Here is an 18,906-nt window from a genome sequence, read left to right as displayed (position 1 = left end):
TGTATTCTTGCAATTCATTTTTCTTTCAGGCTATATTAATATTAGAATGTATAACCCCAGTTTAACCTCCTCGGCGTTCTGATTATTTCCGATTTTTTGTGTTGAAAGCGGTACCATTTTTTTGCATGGAAATATGTAGTTTTTTATTGTAGGCTGTAATTTTTAGGAATAACTCACTGAAATCTGTCCGAACAAGAGTCTAGTAAACATCCCGGGTAGGATAAAATTTGAAACACGAAATCATACATTATGATTTAATAAATAATCATAAAAAATAATAATATAATAATAAATTTAATTCAATAATATAATCAAACCAAAAACAATGAAATTTGAAATACAGAGGCAAATTCGCACATCGCTGAGCAAAGTCGCAAAATCGGTTTCAGTGTCTGATGATGAATTTCCCCACGAATCATCACTCAATTCTGCAAGTGGTTCTGATTTACTATCGCTGTTCTCTAGCCGGTCTAAAACCGCTTTTGACCTAAAGTGACGCTTTTGGACGCCGTGGACTTTTATAAGTTTCCAGGCAGAAAGAACAGTCAAAATGCAGGCAGGGCACAGGACAAAGCAGTAGGGACAAAATGTATGTGAAATGCATTGAAACAGCAATGTTTTACTATGTAATAATAATTTTAAAAAAAATGACATTTTTTAAAAATTTGCCGCTGGTTCTGGCGCCCGTACGTCCCGACATCGCAGGGACCGGAACATGGAAGCCAGATGCCGGCATCGGCCGGAGGACATGGCCGGGGATCCTGCAGGGGACACATCGTGGGAGTGAAGGACAAGGTAAGTGCTGCAGGGACCCCTTGAGCAACGCCGCATGGTAAGCCCGAGTGTAGCTCGGGGTTACCGCTCTTGGTACTCGAATTTTACCCCGAGCTACACTCGGGAATACCGCTAAGGAGGTTAAACCACCTAAATTCCAACTCCATCAATTTTGTAAGAGTATAGAAAGCAGGAAACCTGTGAGGTTTTTATTGCGGCCTGTGCTCCTGGTTGGTGAGATTTGCCTTCACTTTTTGTTTTGTCACTAGGATAGGAAGTGAGTAGCATCTTTCCATCAATAAAATAACTTTTTTTACAGGTCATGCATGCGGATGTAAATACAGGCGTTTGGGCGTACATCATTAAATACATCTGTATGTGCAGTGCCTGGAAGCCCCAGCTGGTGCGTTATTCTTCCCATAAGACAGGGGTGTCAAACTGGCGGCCCTCCAGCTATACCTTTGGGAGTCATGCTTGTAACTGTCAATCTTGCAATGCCTCATGGGACTTGTAGTTTTGCGACAGCTGGAGGGCTGCCAGTGTGACACCTGTGCTATAAGACATTACAGGTCAGGCTTGGAGGTGAACGCAATAGAGTCTTGGAGGTGGAAGAGCACAAAGGGGTGACCCAGGAGCTCCGTACAGGTTTATGCAGTAGTGCGTTTACACTGGTCCACTTGAAGTACAGCGGATTTAAAGGGACGGTTCACCACTTTTGAGACTATATCCAGATGACACTTGTTTTTGGTGTATTTGGATCACGATATATAGGACACAGGTCCACGTGATGGTATTTAGGATTTAAAGGGACAGATCACAATTAAGGATTATTTATTTTGTATTTTTGTGCACTATTTATTTATAGCACTGGTTATGTGCAGTTTCTGTAGGTACTTATATGTTTGCATTGGAAGATATCTTGAATAGCATATATTGATGCTCACGAGCACAGCAATTTGTTTGTCACTTTTTATACACGCACGTATTAGATTGTTAGCACCATATTTATTTATATATTATTGCGCTGCATTTCTTCATTTCATTTACTTATGTACAAGTGGGAACACATTATATGCTAGCTGCAAAAAAGAAAAAAAAATTTCTAGATTTATTGCGCTAAAGGTTTTCTATACACGCTGTAATAACATTTTGCTGTATGAAGGTATGTCTGTAAATATTGGTATTTGCATTTACAGGCAACCATGTTCAGGAGCTTGCACTGATACACGGCGCCTGTAGTCACAAGTACCAGCATTTACAGGCGTATACACAAGTGCAGAGTATTCTGTCAGTACAGATCTGTGGGTAGAATTGTACACCAGCTGGGGGCTCCCAGGTGCTGCGAACACAGACATATTTTATACTTTATGCCCATGCGTGTGTATTTACATCCGTACGCATGAGCCCTTTGTTGAGGAAAGAAGACTTAAAACAGCAGTGGGGATTGACATTCTGTTTATTTACTGAATTATTTAATGTCTTCATTTATTTCAGTTCATAAAAAATAAAATGTATATTAAATAAAAAAAAAAGTGCAGATTTATTCTGCCTGTGTCTCATCAAGGAAATTTCCCCCTCTCATTTTAAATAATCGCCAGTTTATCAAGTTTTTTTCTGCTCTCCTGAGTCTCTTCACTGGGAAGATTTCCAGAGTATCCTAATCCGTCCCCCAAAACAGGTGGGGGCCCTCCATCTTTTTTTAATTATTTTTTTTTTATAAGACAAATCATGGTCCACAAAAGTCATGCGGTGTCCTCCTTCAAGAGGAAATTAGGAGAAAAGTGCATTTTATGGCAGATCCACAAGTATTTTTCTGTATTTGCTGGTCTTTAAAGGGATAAAACCATGCAAAATACCTTGGAATACATTTTAAATGGCAATTGTGTGGCCATTCTAGAACAGGCAAAGTGGGAAATTACAACAAATGCCAAAGAGAGTCAATAAAAAATAGAAACAATGTCTTGTACTGATGGAGGAAATAGAATATGTAGGAGAGGCGTGCTGGAGGGCATTACAGTGGGGGAGAGGAGGATGCAAAGGATACTGAATACAGATTCATTTTATTACCTGCTGAGGTTTGCTTATATTTTAAACACCGACAATGTCAGTCATCCAAGTTATATAATAAATAATATTAAATGAGCGCTGGATAAAATAGATGAAGCTGCTAACATAAAACCTTCTTCTAGAATCATAACATGTACAGTCAGGTCCATAAATATTGGGACATCGACACAAATCTAACATTTTTGGCTCTATGCACCACCACAATGGATTTGAAATGAAACGAACAAGATGTGCTTTAACTGCAGACTGTCAGCTTTAATTTGAGGGTATTTACATCCAAATCAGGTGAACGGTGTAGGAATTACAACAGTTTGCATATGTGCCTCCCACTTTTTAAGGGACCAAAAGTAATGGGACAGAATAATAATCATAAATCAAACTCACTTTTTAATACTTGGTTGCAAATCCTTTGCAGTCAATTACAGCCTGAAGTCTGGAATGCATAGACATCACCAGACGCTGGGTTTCATCCCTGGTGATGCTCTGCCAGGCCTCTACTGCAACTGTCTTCAGTTCCTGCTTGTTCTTGGGGCATTTTCCCTTCAGTTTTGTCTTCAGCAAGTGAAATGCATGCTCAATCGGATTCAGGTCAGGTGATTGACTTGGCCATTGCATAACATTCCACTTCTTTCCCTTAAAAAACTCTTTGGTTGCTTTTCAGTATGCTTTGGGTCATTGTCCATCTGCACTGTGAAGCGGCATCCAATGAGTTCTGAAGCATTTGGCTGAATATGAGCAGATAATATTGCCCGAAACACTTCAGAATTCATCCTGCTGCTTTTGTCAGCAGTCGCATCATCAATAAATACAAGAGAACCAGTTCCATTGGCAGCCATACATGCCCATGCCATGACACTACCACCACCATGCTTTACTGATGAGGTGGTATGCTTAGGATCATGAGCAGTTCCTTTCCTTCTCCATACTCTTCTCTTCCCATCACTCTGGTACAAGTTGATCTCGGTCTCATCTGTCCATAGGATGTTGTTCCAGAACTGTGAAGGCTTTTTTAGATGTTGTTTGGCAAACTCTAATCTGGCCTTTCTGTTTTTGAGGCTCACCAATGGTTTACATTTTGTGGTGAACCCTCTGTATTCACTCTGGTGAAGTCTTCTCTTGATTGTTGACTTTGACACACATACACCTACGTCCTGGAGAGTGTTCTTGATCTGGCCAACTGTTGTGAAGGGTGTTTTCTTCACCAGGGAAAGAATTCTTTGGTCATCCACCACAGTTGTTTTCCGTGGTCTTCCGGGTCTTTTGGTGTTGCTGAGCTCACCGGTGCGTTCCTTCTTTTTAAGAATGTTCCAAACAGTTGTTTTGGCCACGCCTAATGTTTTTGCTATGTCTCTGATAGGTTTGTTTTGTTTTTTCAGCCTAATGATGGCTTGCTTCACTGATAGTGACAGCTCTTTGGATCTCATCTTGAGAGTTGACAGCAACAGATTCCAAATGCAAATAGCACACTTTAAATTAAATCTGGACCTTTTACCTGCTCATTGTAATTGGGATAATGAGGGAATAACATACACCTGGCCATGGAACAGCTGAGAAGCCAATTGTCCCATTACTTTTGGCCCCTTAACAAGTGGGAGGCACATATGCAAACTGTTGTAAAACCTACACCGTTCACCTGATTTGGATGTAAATACCCTCAAATTAAAGCTGACAGTCTGCAGTTAAAGCACATCTTGTTCGTTTCATTTCAAATCCATTGTGGTGGTATATAGAGCCAAAAATGTTAGAATTGTGTCGATGTCCCAATATTTATGGACCTGACTGTATATAGGCAGCGCTGAAGGAAATGATGATCAATAAAAAATATATACAAGACCGCAAATTTCTATTACCATAAGCAATAGCCATTTTGGTTTCTGTGAGCACCAGATTGTGAGTGAATATACCCTGTTTTACTATCTTTATGCTATAATAAAGTACTACACTATTGGAGATCTTTTTCTCTGGCTTGTTTATCACGAGCCCCTCCTCTAAGGTGAATCCTGGGTACCCTGCATTTACCTTCATGAATGGTTCCCCCTGCTGTTTGGAGAGTGTATCTCTGGAGCCTGGATATCCCTATGGTGTGTTACCTACTTTGCTGAGGCTTGCCAGATGACCCCTAGTGTTCCAGTTTCCAGATGCAGATGACCAGGAGTTGGTCTTGATTTACTCAAATGTGCATTAGTTTGCGCATGGGGGAGGTGCATTATAGCACGCCTACCATATCTATACACTTCATGGGTACTTTAATTACAGTTGCATATAGGTAGAGTTGTTCACTTACACACTTCCCCAGCCAGAGGAGAGGTGTTTTATTGCATTCACACGGACACTTTATTGTGGTTTCCACGAAGGAGGGGGATTGGCTACGCAGCATTTAAGTAAACTTATTTTCCTACCTTCTGGATTTGTTTATTTCATATCTTTATGAACCAGGCTAATAGGACTCTATTGCACATGGGTCTTTTTGTGAGAAATAGGTTTGTATTTTGTTGCATTCTTACCTAGTTGATGGATTGTTACAAGATCATTTGATAACGTTCATTTGTTCTATTTCTAGTGGATTGCTGGGATGGACCAGATGGGATGCCAGTCATCTACCATGGGCATACTCTGACCACCAAAATAAAGTTCAATGAGGTTCTCTACACCATCAAAGAACATGCTTTCATCACATCGGAGTACGTACTATATTTATAGTGGTGATCCTAATTGATTGAATATAAGATGCTTAAACATTTAACCTGGCCATACATTAATAGTTCTTTTTTCATTTACTAATTTCATAAATAAACCGTGCTGCTTTTTTCATGGACCAGAAAGCGAACAGATTCCTCCATCCATGCTATACAACTTAGATGAACAGATCTCCCATGTGTGCGATTTTTATTTTGATAGCTCACCCCTCTGGCCTTAAAAATACCCCAAACAGCAGCTGCATCTGCTGCCTGTTTGGTATTTTCTAGTGGGCTCTATAAACAAAAGTCGGTTGAATGATCGACTTTTGTTGAAAAGAGTGAGGTCGGCAGAGCCACACACTGCAAAATTTGCAAATTCAGGAACTGGGCAAAATTCGCACAGTGTATGGCCATCTTTGCCCCAGCTATAGAAGGATCAGCATTTATAGCCTTTTAAAGCTAAAGCCCACAGGCACCACAGTGTGTGCAGGGTGGATTTGATTTAAATCACGATTTAAATCACTAGTCAGTAAGGCTTGATTTAAATCCTAGTTTTCTACATAAAGACTAATTCTTGCTGGTATAACTTTAATATGCAAGTAGATGAAGCTTTTTAGAATAACAACTTTTCATATTAGTTTTTTTATCCCCAGTTTAATAGGTTAATCATTCATATTTGGACAACTTTTCTGTTGTACTTAGGAAGGAGAAAAATAATCATTACCTTAATAATAACAATTTAAATAGATTTATTCAACTGAAACAATAACATTCCAGCATATGTGATTTGCTTAAACATCCATGTTTGTTAACTAATTTTGGCTAAACAAAATCTATATATTTAAGAAACTTAGACTGTCAGCCCCTTCCTCCTCACACTTAGTTTCACTTTCTTCTTGTGCAGATCTATTCCACTCCAAACAATCAGAAAAATATTGTTTCTATTCTGTTCACTGAACTTCTTGAAACTTAGCAGTGAAGGGGTTGATTCTGTATTCATAGGTTTGTAGAAGTTAGGATGAAGGTCTTTTTCTTAACTCTGTTCATGTTATAACATTTTGCTGTGAAGAAGAGGCATGTGATCTCCGCTGAGTCAAATTCAGTTTTGAGAACTGCAAAAGTAAACCGATCATCTGTGATAATATCTTGTAGGCAGAGAAACTGCCCAATAATCTTACAAAAACCTCTGGAAGAGCATGACATTGTGAATGGATTCATGGAATTTATTTACCAAAAAAAATTACTGTATTTGCCGGCGTATAAGACGACCCCCTACTTTTCCTGCTAAAATGTAGTGTTTGGGCTATACTCGCCGTATAAGACTACCCCTCTTCCAATGCACACCAGTGGGAGGAATAGTGCCCCATCATTGATGTCAGTGGGAGGAATAGTGCCCCATCATTGGTATTAGTGGCAGGAATAGTGCCCTATCATTAGTATCAGTGGAGGAATAGTGCTCCATCATTGGTGTCAGTGGGAGGAACAGTGCCCCATCATTGGTGTCAGTGGGAGGAACAGTGCCCCATCATTGGTATCAGTGGCAGGAATAGTGCCCCATCATTGGTATCAGTGGCAGGAATGGTGCCCCATCATTGGTATCAGTGGCAGGAATGGTGCCCCATCATTGGTATCAGTGGCAGGAATGGTGCCCCATCATTGGTATCAGTGGCAGGAATAGTGCCCCATCATTGGTGTCAGTGGGAGGAATAGTGCCCCATCATTGATATCAGTGGGAGGAATGGTGTCCCATCATTGGTGTCAGTGAGGGGTGGAATAGTGCCCCATCGTTGGTGTCAGTGGGGGGGGAATAGTGCCCCATCATTGGTGTCAGTGCGGGGGAGGAATAGTGCCCCATCGTTGGTGTCAGTGGGAGGAATAGTGCCCCATCATTGGTATCAGTGACACCAATGATGGGGCACTATTCCTCCCACTGAGACTTGCTGACCCTGTTCTCGTATGGTGCTGCTGCAGCCAGCATATGTGGTTGCAGCAGCACCTCTACACAGAACACTTACCTGCTGCTCCGGCACTCAATTTTCGCGGGGCCGCTCGGCTCCGCCCCCTCGCCGGTGATTGGCCGCCTGTGTGCCTTTCCTGAGCTACAGTTCTGGCGGCCAATCACCGGTGAGGAGGCGGAGCCGAGCAGCCGCACGAACATCCAGTGGCCGAACTGAAGGAGATGCCGCGCTTCCTGGACCGGATCGTCGTGGGACTGGATCCAGGTAAGAGACATCAGCCCCTGCAAACCTCTGTACTTAATGCCGCAGCCCCCCTAAACATGTGTACCGGCGTATAAGACGACCCCCGACTTTTGAGAAGATTTTCAAGGGTCAAAAAGTCGTCTTATACGCCGGGCAAATACGGTAAATATATACAGCCTTATTCTACATAATTAAAAAAACAAATCTTTATTTCATGATGGAATGACCTTTGGATGGTAATATATTTTCCTCAAAAAGCATTTTATTTAAAAAAAATCTGAAAATAAAATTTACTTACAATTCATAGCAAAGACCAATCCCCTGAAGCCAAACCAAACCTTGACGCCTCTCTGCTCTTTCTGTCCAATTAAAACCTCTTATTGGCCAGTGAGCAGTTTACATTGGGCAGGGGACCTGTAGTTGGTAAAGCTTAAGGTGGGAATACACGATTAGAAAATCAACCGATCGGTCAGCTGACAACCGAGAGGCGTTCGTTTGTTGGTCGAAATCGTGGCCCACATTAACCAATCTAAAAAAATTGTTCGGGCAATACGTAGTGTTGACGTCTTCCGTACATGTGGAAGTGATGCAGTGTGCGTTTGACCTTGTAGCCACGCCCTTCCGGCCAGAACGAGCGATATACACAACGATTACCAGCAATGAGTATAATATCGTTTATTACATTATCTACAGTATATACATAAATAGTGATACATAAAATATAATATGCAGAATTCTAGTGTCATTATCTCATTAGGCCAATCTACTTTTAACATTTGGTTTTTTCGTTCGTGTTTACGAAGATTCCTTGGACATAAACATCTGGGTCATCTTCTGTTTCCGCTCATGTGTGATAGCGCTTGATAGAATTTTTTTTCATACGACCGTCATACCGCCGCATAGAAAATCGGTCGTTCGTATGCGAAACGACAACATTTTTCACTGTTGTTCAACCGGATTTTTTTGTTCACAACGAAGAGAAAATCATTCTATCAATGGTTCCGCAAAATTTTTTGTACAATTTTCTTATCGTGTGTACGGGGCATAAGTCTAGAGGTCAGAAGTGAAGATACTCATAACTAAATGAAATCAAAATCAGAAGAGCTTTTCTGGTTTTATTAAGGAGTCACTGGTTAGCAATATATATGGTTTCTGATGGTCCAAATAGGCAAAAGTTTAACTACAAGAACATTTAAAAGCCAACTGGAGTTTTGCTATAATTTTTCTAATGACACTTTTTACTCTACAGACTTGTCCTTTAGCTTTACCTTTTCTGTTGCATTATCTTTTTCCTCCATTATTAGATACCCAGTTATTTTGTCAATTGAAGATCATTGCAGTATTGCCCAGCAGAGGAACATGGCCCAGTACTTCAAGAAAGTATTTGGGGATATGCTTCTAATCAAACCAGTGGATGTCAGTGCTGATGTTTTACCCTCCCCAAACCAGCTTAAAAGAAAAATTCTCATCAAGGTAAGAGCCCAGCTGTTCTATACCCTGTCTGAGAACCCACACTGCAGGTGGTGTAGCTGACCCTGGGCCCCGAGTTGGTTGGGTTTTCACTGTACTGGAATTATATTAATTATTCCTGTTCTTGCCTATAGCACAAGAAGCTAGCAGAAGGCAGTACCTATGAAGAGATCCCCACCTCCACGGTGTATTCAGAAAATGACATCAGCAACTCCATTAAGAATGGAATCTTGTACCTGCAGGATCCAATTAATCATGTAAGTTGTGCAGTACAGGATTGAGACACTATACACCATCATTGGAACTTTGTGTACCATTCACTTACCCTATATTCACAGTTACATGGAAGTGAATGCAGTGCCCAAACTAAAAGCACAGGAAAATCAAGTATTTTTCAATGCTTCTTGCTGCACTGTTTTTCCTGACCCATAAATACATTTTATTGACTTGCAATGTGCCTTTCAACTGGTGAGAACATTTGAGTACTAAGGGAAGAGTCATATTCTCAGGACATCCCCTCTTTCCTTGCACACTATAGCCCTTACCTCTATGCCTAGTTACTGTCTGTGCTGGCCCAGCTTTTCTGCCCCTTCCTTCACCTCCTGACAAAATCTTGCATGTAACTGCTTGTGGAGGAGCAAAGGGGTAATACTATAGAAGGTCACTTGAGTGACAGCTTTGAGTCTGCTGGGGCTCCTGACATCACGTCCAAGATGGCAGCACCCAGCAGCAGTCTCAAGTCTGTTAAAGGTCTATACAAGGGAGGCTTTAAAGGGAAAGTTCATCTTTTGGTAAAAAATAATAAATGTACTTTTTTTTTTTTTTGCAGGTAAAAAGAATAATAAAAAATCATGTGCATTTATTATTTTTTGCTACTGTATACTGTAAAGCTTTGCACCAGCGATCAGTAGATCGCTGGTGCCATGCAGGTCTTCTGCAGATCTGTCAGTATATCTGCTTGCCCATACAGGATGTACGAGCAAACAGCTTTACTGACTGTTAGATTCAGTTAACTACCGCGACGCTCCACAGCGCTGTGGTATTTTTCTGAGAACTACAAACCGACAGCCTCTAAGGCTCTTGGGACTTGTAGTTTCTCATTCACAGAGCAGTGACGCGGCCAGGGGGGAGAGAAGATTCCTTGCTAGTTGTCAAAGCAGGAGATTGGCGGCGGTGGCTGGTTCTTTGATTACATGTTGCACCCTGAATATGGGCATAACATGAAAGGTGAACTTCTCCTTTAACAGGTAAATAATATTCATAGAATATGTTAAATGTACATATAGACTTTGTTGAGTTGAATGGTTTGGTGCAGGGCAGCTGGAACAAACAATGAGCAGGAATTATAAAGAACACAAGGAAGAGAACATCTGACTTCCTTTCTTTTCTATTTCAGTGTTTAGCTCCATATCTTCACTTACCTTAGGTTGTAACGAATCCTCAGGTGAATCTTTTCAGATTACAAATATTTATTCTGTGTACAAAAGCTGTCCCCTATTGAATACTTGTGTAGAGATAACCAAGTATGTAAAGCCGGCACAAAGTGATGCCTAACTGGATGGGAACAATGGAAGGGCAGTGAGAAGTACAAGTATGGGTAAGCTGGAATGAGTAACTGATTATTTTCTTTTTGCAGGAGTGGTATCCTCACTTCTTTGTACTTACCAGCAGCAAGATCTACTACTCTGAGGAGACCACAGGAGGACAAGCCAATGATGACGAGGAGGAGCAGAAGGAGGTATACTATGCTAACAAGTGTCAATTCAAATAACTGTATTTATGTTCATTATAGAACTACAATGTCTTAAGTCCAGAGTTGAACTATCCACAAGGCAATCAAGAAAATGGAGCTAAAGGCCAAGTGGATGTCCAGGGGGCCCAGCTACAACCTTCATGCTCCTGTAGTAAACCATGGGATGAGTATATTGGTCAGAGCTGCACTCCTGCCTGTTCAGAAAGGAGCATGCACTTGTAAGAATCTGGTGTCTGTTGGGGCCATACAGGTATAGATAATACTTTTGGGGCAGCTTCTCTGTGTTTATTGGAACCTGCCCCCCTCTTGTGATTTACCATGAACTGTGCTGGCAGTCAGCATGCTTAGTAGTGAGGTGATCATGGACACATTGTTTTTGAGAGAGTCTGTTTGCAGTCCCTTTTTTTAGTAAAATATAAAGCTATATTCTCTTTTTTTTTTTTTTTTTTTTTTTTTTTTTAATTTCAGACCAGCAACAGTTCTGAATTACACTCTACTGAGAAATGGTTCCATGGAAAGCTCGGAGCAGGCCGGGATGGAAGACATATTGCTGAACGCCTCCTAACAGATTACTGCATTGAAACTGGAGCTCCAGATGGCTCTTTCCTGGTGCGGGAAAGTGAGACCTTTGTAGGAGATTACACTCTTTCCTTTTGGTATGATCAGTATTTTTTGTTTTTTTACACTAAATTTATGAAATGACAGTATAATTGTACAATGTGCATTTTTGCCATTCATATCCGTCCCTTCCCCAGTACAATTCACATGTCACTGCCACGGTCATATGTATGAGAACCCACACATACGAGGCTTATTTTAAAGTAACTGTCAAATAATGGGGAGAACATACCGCCCTTTATGCAGTAAGTGCAAATCTAAACCCTTGCTGCATGTTTATTTAGGAATTAAAGCGTTACTAATCCCACAATAGAAAAATAAGTCCGTAAATGCAGTAAAGCATGCTTGTTATACCCACTGTAGAACCCAAGGGGTTAATCCCTTTGTGTAAAAAGGGTGTTTGATCCTGTCTTCTCTGTCTTCTCTGTTCCTCCCCTTTTTCTACTGTCCCCAATCCATCTGCTGAGAGTACAGACCTCTAGGAGTCACTCTGCGCATACTCAACTTAGTGTTAATTGCTAGAGAGGTTTCTTTTTTTGGGGGGAAGGGTGCATGTGATTAGTACAGGGCCAATCAGCACTGTCCAAACAGGGTCAGGGGTCATGCAACCTCATAGGACAATCAGGGAGAATGAAAACTCCTACAGCTTTAACCAGTGCTCAGCTGGACACTGATAGAAGTCACAAGACTGCTAAATACTGCTGATGAGAAAAGGTATTTTATATTTACTAAAATAATTGCCTTTCCATGGTCTGTGTACTATGGGAGATCAGATATATTGAATTCAGGGTCCGGGGTTTAGTAACACTTTAAGGTAGATGTAAACACCTTACCGAATCATATTTAGTTTTCAAGAGCACCATCTGTTGTAACAGTTACCTTCAATTTTAAATACTTGTTTCACCATCTTGTTATGGTTTGTTGCATCAGTGGTGCTGATCACCTGCTGTCTCTTTGTAGCAGCATTCAGAATTCGCTACATGATATTTCCTGGGGCGAGGGGGTTTCTGATGGTGACAACAAAGGATAATGCCTGGCTAATGTGTTTTTAAACTGTTAGTTGAAGTCTCCTTTGAAAGCCCATGTGATAGAATGACAACACAGGAGTATAGTTGGCAGACAGATACAGAGTTGTCACCTTCTAATAGCAAGTGCTCAGAAAAGGACCTTCATGGCAGTATCACTAGGTATTTTAATCAAAGCTGGGGGTTTAAAAATACTAAACAATAGATTTGAAATTACATGATAATGTCAAAAAACCTATACAATATTTAGTGATTAGATTTACATACATTTTTAGATTTTCTATTGCATTATTTGCTTATAAAACCCTAAGAGGCCCTTTGACCTACCTTTACAATAACATGGAGGGATCCCTGTACCTCTTCAGTGCTACAAAACCTGACTTGTCCATTCTGTATAATGATGTTCAATGGGGAACATATTTCTGATTTAATATATTCTGTCCATAAAGAAATGTGACCAATAACAGAAATAGGGTCCCATTGTTGCTTACTAGCTGAGGCATGGACACACGTGTGTTACTGCCAGGGTGGATTTGATTTAAATCAAACTGATTTAAATCACGATTTAAATCACTAGTCAGTAAGGCTTGATTTAAATCCTAGTTTTCTACATAAAGACTAATTCTTGCTGGTATAACTTTAATATGCTAGATTGTAAGCTCGTAAGAGTAGGGCCCTCTTACCCCTCGTACATTGTTTGTTGTTGTTGTACTGTGCCATGTATTGTCCCCCCTATTGTACAGCGCTGAGCAAACCCTTTGGCGCTATATAAACTCGTAGTAATAATAATAATAATAATATGCAAGTAGATGAAGATTTTTAGAATAACAACTTTTCATATTAGTTTTTTTATCCCCAGTTTAATAGGTTAATCATTCATATTTGGACAACTTTTCTGTTGTACTTAGGAAGGAGAAAAATAATCATTACCTTAATAATAACAATTTAAATAGATTTATTCATCTGAAACAATAACATTCCAGCATATGTGATTTGCTTGAACATCCATGTTTGGTAACTACCGTATTTTTCGCACCATAAGACGCACTTTTTTCCCCCCCAAAAAGGGGGGAAAATGTCAGTGCGTCTTATGGAGCGAATGTAAAGCGGCCGGTCCGGTATTTCTGCCGCCACCATGTCAGAATACCGGGCCGGCCGCTCAGCTGTTCTCTCCTGCAGGGCCTTACCTGTTCCTCGCTCCAGCGCTGCACAGTCTTCCCGCGCTGGCTTCTGTGACAGCCGGGTGCCCACTGCGCATGTGCTGCGCTTTGTGAATGATCCGGTGTCTTCTGGGACACATGAAAGGTCACAGAAGGCGCCGGGCCATTCACAAAGCGAAGCGCTTCTTGCACCTGCGCAGTGGGCACCCGGCTGTCACAGAAGCCGGCCCGGGAAGAAGAGGGAAGGCAACTCCGCGGAAGTGGGAGCGGGTACCTGTCAAATTCAGGTACCCGCTCCCCCTCCCTCCCCAAAGGTCAGCAGTCTCTGGTCATCCCCTTCACTGTCTGCAGTCTCTGGTCATTCCCTGCACTGTCTGCAGTCTCTGGTCATTCCCTGCACTGTCCGCAGTCTCTGGTCATCCCCTGTACTGTCCGCAGTCTCTGGTCATCTCCTGTACTGTCTGCAGTCTCTGGTCATTCCCTGTACTGTGTCCGCAGTCTCTGGTCATCCCCTGTACTGTCTGCAGTCTCTGGTCATTCCCTGTACTGTCCGCAGTCTCTGGTCATTCCCTGCACTGTCCGCAGTCTCTGGTCATTCCCTGCACTGTCCGCAGTCTCTGGTCATTCCCTGCACTGTGTCCGCAGTCTCTGGTCATCTCCTGCACTGTGTCCGCAGTCTCTGGTCATCTCCTGCACTGTGTCCGCAGTCCCTGGTCATCTCCTGTACTGTGTCCGCAGTCTCTGGTCATCTCCTGTACTGTTTCTGCAGTCTCTGGTCATCTCCTGTACTATGTCCGCAGTCTCTTGGTCATCCCCTGTACTTTTCCGCAGTCTCTGGTCATCTCCTGTACTATGTCTGCAGTCTCTGGTCATCTCCTGTACTGTGTCCGCAGTCTCTGGTCATCCCCTGTACTATGTCTGCAGTCCATTGGTTCAGAATATTTTTTTTTCTTGTTTTTCACCTCTAAAACCTAGGTGCGTCTTATGGTCAGGTGCGTCTTATGGAGCGAAAAATACGGTAATTTGGCTAAACAAAATATATATATTTGAAGAAACTTAGACTGTCAGCCCCTTCCTCCTCACACTTAGTTTCACTTTCTTCTTGTGCAGATCTATTCCACTCCAAACAATCAGAAAAATATTGTTTCTATTCTATTCACTGAACTTCTTGAAACTTAGCAGTGAAGGGGTTGATTCTGTATTCATAGGTTTGTAGAAGTTAGGATGAAGGTCTTTTTCTTAACTCTGTTCATGTTATAACATTTTTGCTGTGAAGAAGAGGCATGTGATCTCCGCTGAGTCAAATTCAGTTTTGAGAACTGCAAAAGTAAACCAAGCATCTGTGATAATATCTTGTAGGCAGAGAAACTGCCCAATAATCTTACAAAAACCTCTGGAAGAGCATGACATTGTGAATGGATTCATGGAATTTATTTACCAAAAAAATTAAACCTATACAGCCTTATTCTACATAATTAAAAAACTAATCTTTATTTCATGATGGAATAACCTTTGGATGGTAATATATTTTCCTCAAAAAGCATTTTATTTAAAAAAAAATCCGATTTAAATTAAAAAAAAATTGATTTAAATCAAAAAAATCCTTTTTTTTTTTTTTTTTTTTTTTTTTTAAATCATTGATTGTTATCCACCCTGGTTACTGCACAGAGGGGTTCAGTGTATGAGGGGGATCTTCAGATTTACTGGATAATTTATTTAAATGCTGCATTCTCTGACTTTGTTCTCTATTTTTTGGTCTTCTAGGAGGAATGGAAAGGTCCAGCACTGTCGGATACACTCCAGACAGGAGGCTGGGAGCCCCAAGTTCTTCCTTACAGATAACCTAGTATTTGAGAGCCTCTATGCACTTATCACCCACTACCAGCAGATGCCACTGCGATGTAATGAGTTTGAGATGAGGTTGACTGAGCCTGTTCCACAAACCAATGCACATGAGAGCAAAGAGTAAGTTCTGGTCAACATGCACAAATTGAAAATGGCCTTTTTTCAGGCTCTGTAGAAGGAAATGGGCATCTCTGGTCATGTGTTTGCTTCTTTACATCAACTCTAGAGTCATAGAATCTGTTTTGTGCATGTATTATAGGTTTGCCATATCTTGTTGGGGTCTGTGCATGTTTGAAAAGTCCTACCTGCCAGAAGATAACGCATCAACCGTTTTAGATTCCAATCTTGAAGGCTGGAGACCGCGGGTGTTGAAACAGTATATCCTGTTCAATTGAATTTTTAACTTTATTATTTTATAAGTCATTTGTCTAACTCTGCAGATGGTACCATGCCAACCTTACACGAGCCCAAGCAGAACATATGCTGATGAGGGTACCACGGGATGGAGCTTTCCTGGTACGCAAGAGAAGTGAACCCAACTCATATGCCATATCATTCAGGTGAGACCCTACACTGTTCCTCCCTCGCCTCCATGCGGTTTGTTTGGACAGTTGGAGCAGTCTTTGTATTGGTGCTCAGTGCTTTCTTCTCTATTTTACTTTGAAAAGTTTTTCTGTCTCCATATTCACTTTGCTTTCTCATTCTGCCTACCCTTTTCTTTTACTTAGAGCGGAGGGGAAGATTAAGCATTGCCGAGTACAACAAGAAGGTCAGAGTGTTGTGCTTGGTAGCTCAGAGTTTGACAGCCTTGTGGATCTGATTAGTTATTATGAGAAGCATCCTTTATACCGTAAGATGAAGCTCAGGTATCCCATCAACGAGGAGACCCTGGATAAGATAGGTACAGCTGTAAGTAATGAATCTGGATGAGTCCAGATTTTTATATTATTATTGTTATTTATAATTATCATTATTATTTATTAGTTTTCATTATTGCTACGATTATTTTTTTCCCCAATCACATCACATGCTCTTGTTATAGGAGCCGGATTATGGAGCGCTCTATGAGGGGAGGAGTCCTGGTTTCTATGTGGAACCCAATCCCATGCCTGCTATCAAGGTTAATAGCTGCCTTCCGTGTTGGCCAAAGGACATACCTTGTCTGTAGCTGTCTGTCTCTCCTCTCATTATTGATCCTTTGTCTTTTCCTTTCCATCCATTTTCCCTCCCGAATCTCACTCCTCCTGTGTCTCCCCAGTGCTCTGTCAAGGCCCTGTTTGATTATAAAGCTCAGCGCGAGGATGAACTCACGTTCACCAAGAACGCCGTTATCCAAAATGTGGAGAAGCAGGAAGGCGGATGGTAAGCATGAGACAACCGCTAGGAAATCCATTTTTTTTATCCGTTTTTCTCAGATCTGCCTCGTCTTATTGCAACATCTTAAAGTAGACCTAAACCCTAACTGGATTATAATTTGCCTACACTTGCCATGTATTCTTCTTTTTAAATTATTATAGTACAGGGTTTATATACAACTGAACAATTGCATAGCGCTTTACAAAATGGAGGCAGACAGCACAGTTACAGTACAATTCAATTCAAGAAAATCAGATGGCCTTGCTCCTAGAGCCGACAGTCCAAAAGGGAGGATCAAGTTATACAAAAGGTTATTACTGTAGGGGATGAGCTGATGGAGAAAAAATACACTTTATTAGTAAGCGCGGGATAGGGCCTCTCTTAACCCTTTGAGGACCAAGGGACGTATTTGTCCCATGTTTTTAATTGCCTGTATCATCTGATTAAGAACTTAAAATACTTTTTTTTTTTTTTTTTTTTTTTTGGTTTGAGTCAAAATATTAGTTCTTATCAACAAATGGATCTAGCTTCTTGCTAATTATTTCATGAAATGGCTTAGTTACAGCAACTGAAGTGTATGAACTTTAAAAACAAAAAATTGATTCTTTTGGCGTTCCATAATCTTATGGTCCTCAAAGGGTTAAGAGATGGGTTTTCAGGGAATGCCATAAAGCGGTTAGAGTAGGAGATGGACACATTGGGGTAAGGAGCTCCAGAGGATGGGAAAGGCTCTGTAGAAGTCCTGGAGGCAAGCATAGGAGGAGAAGACAAGGAAGCTTAGGGGGCAGGAGGTCTTGGGAGGAGCAAAGAGAATGGCTTAGTTGGTATTTTAAGATGAGATTGGTGATGTAGCTAGGATGGCAGAATAGGATACAATCTCCTGCAACTCCTTTTAGTCACTTCCTGTCTATGTGCATTTGCTGCAGCATCAGCTATTGCTAAGAGCAGGCTTCTTCATGTTGGCAATGGTGGAACATACTTATACAATGTGTGTAGGCATGGCATTGCAGTCTCCATCAGAGGTGCATGTAGCAGGAAGACAATGCACTGGAAGACAGGTGTCACCACCTAACAGGAAGTGCCTGAACAAGAACCTTCATGTCAGGATCACTAGGTATTATTTTAAGGATTGCTGCAGATAGGATTTAGTGAAAAGGTTTAGATCTACTTTAAGAGCTTGTGTACAGGAGATATTGTTTGTATCAGAACTTTTCTTTCCATTTAAGTCATTGGGAATGAAAAAGCAACTTGAAGCAGCTTAGGAGGAGATAAAATGCAGGTCAGAAGTGCCAGTGAAGGAACTCAGAGCCATCTCAAATGCAAGCTGAATCCACCTGAAAGCATGCTGTGTTTTCCAGTCTACTCAAGCACTAAATTCAGTATTGCATAAGGTTAATATGGAGCCTGCCATTGTGTACCTCCTGATTAGTTGTCTGATAACATCTGCTGGCCCACTGCCTTCAATATCTTGAGTCACTGACCTGGAACAAGTATGTAGAGTGGGAATATCAGAGGTCATGATCTGCATACCTGGGTCAATGACAAATATCAAAGCAAGAGGGGTCCGTAGGACAGGCAGTTAGTATTTTCAGAATAATCTGACAGAATTATTTTTCATATGACAGGTATTCCTTAGTAAGATAAAGAAAGGGTTGCACATAATCTGAATCGACGATAAAAATGTGTTAAATTGTTTAGTAAGGATCACCTCATATATGTGAATACATTAAACTTGCATAGGAAGAGACACAAGTTATGGATAAGCGTGCTATATGGGTCGTGTGCAGTGTTGTAGTATTTTGTATTTTTTCATTTTTATGCCTGGATGAAGTTGTCGTCTAACAAGTTAATAATCGGATTGTGAGTAGCTGTTTCTTTCTTTTCATAAACAAAGGTATGTTCACTGAGGGCTTGTTTATGCAAGTGTTGCCCTCTTAAGAGTGATTGGCAATTGATCGC

The 18,906-nt window shown here is 41.1% G+C and overlaps 1 protein-coding gene across 1 annotated transcript in view; it reads left to right on the top strand.

The window, feature by feature from the left end:
- Positions 1–18,906, top strand: part of PLCG1 (phospholipase C gamma 1) — a 149,836-nt gene that overhangs the window by 92,523 nt on the left and 38,407 nt on the right. Inside the window, exons 12-21 of the mRNA XM_089673300.1 lie at positions 5,402–5,522; positions 9,025–9,193; positions 9,325–9,447; positions 10,827–10,928; positions 11,412–11,599; positions 15,511–15,711; positions 16,032–16,151; positions 16,320–16,500; positions 16,634–16,711; positions 16,850–16,953. Of these exons, the coding sequence (XP_089529426.1) occupies positions 5,402–5,522; positions 9,025–9,193; positions 9,325–9,447; positions 10,827–10,928; positions 11,412–11,599; positions 15,511–15,711; positions 16,032–16,151; positions 16,320–16,500; positions 16,634–16,711; positions 16,850–16,953 (1,387 nt within the window). The remainder of the gene's footprint in view (positions 1–5,401; positions 5,523–9,024; positions 9,194–9,324; positions 9,448–10,826; positions 10,929–11,411; positions 11,600–15,510; positions 15,712–16,031; positions 16,152–16,319; positions 16,501–16,633; positions 16,712–16,849; positions 16,954–18,906) is intronic.

The sequence above is a fragment of the Staurois parvus genome, unplaced genomic scaffold (genome assembly GCF_062004578.1).
Source record: "Staurois parvus isolate SC_StPar_1 unplaced genomic scaffold, SC_StPar_1.0 ptg000137l, whole genome shotgun sequence".
NCBI lineage: Eukaryota > Metazoa > Chordata > Amphibia > Anura > Ranidae > Staurois > Staurois parvus.
Note: the sequence above shows the minus strand (reverse complement) of the source record. Positions and strands in the feature narration are given on the sequence as shown.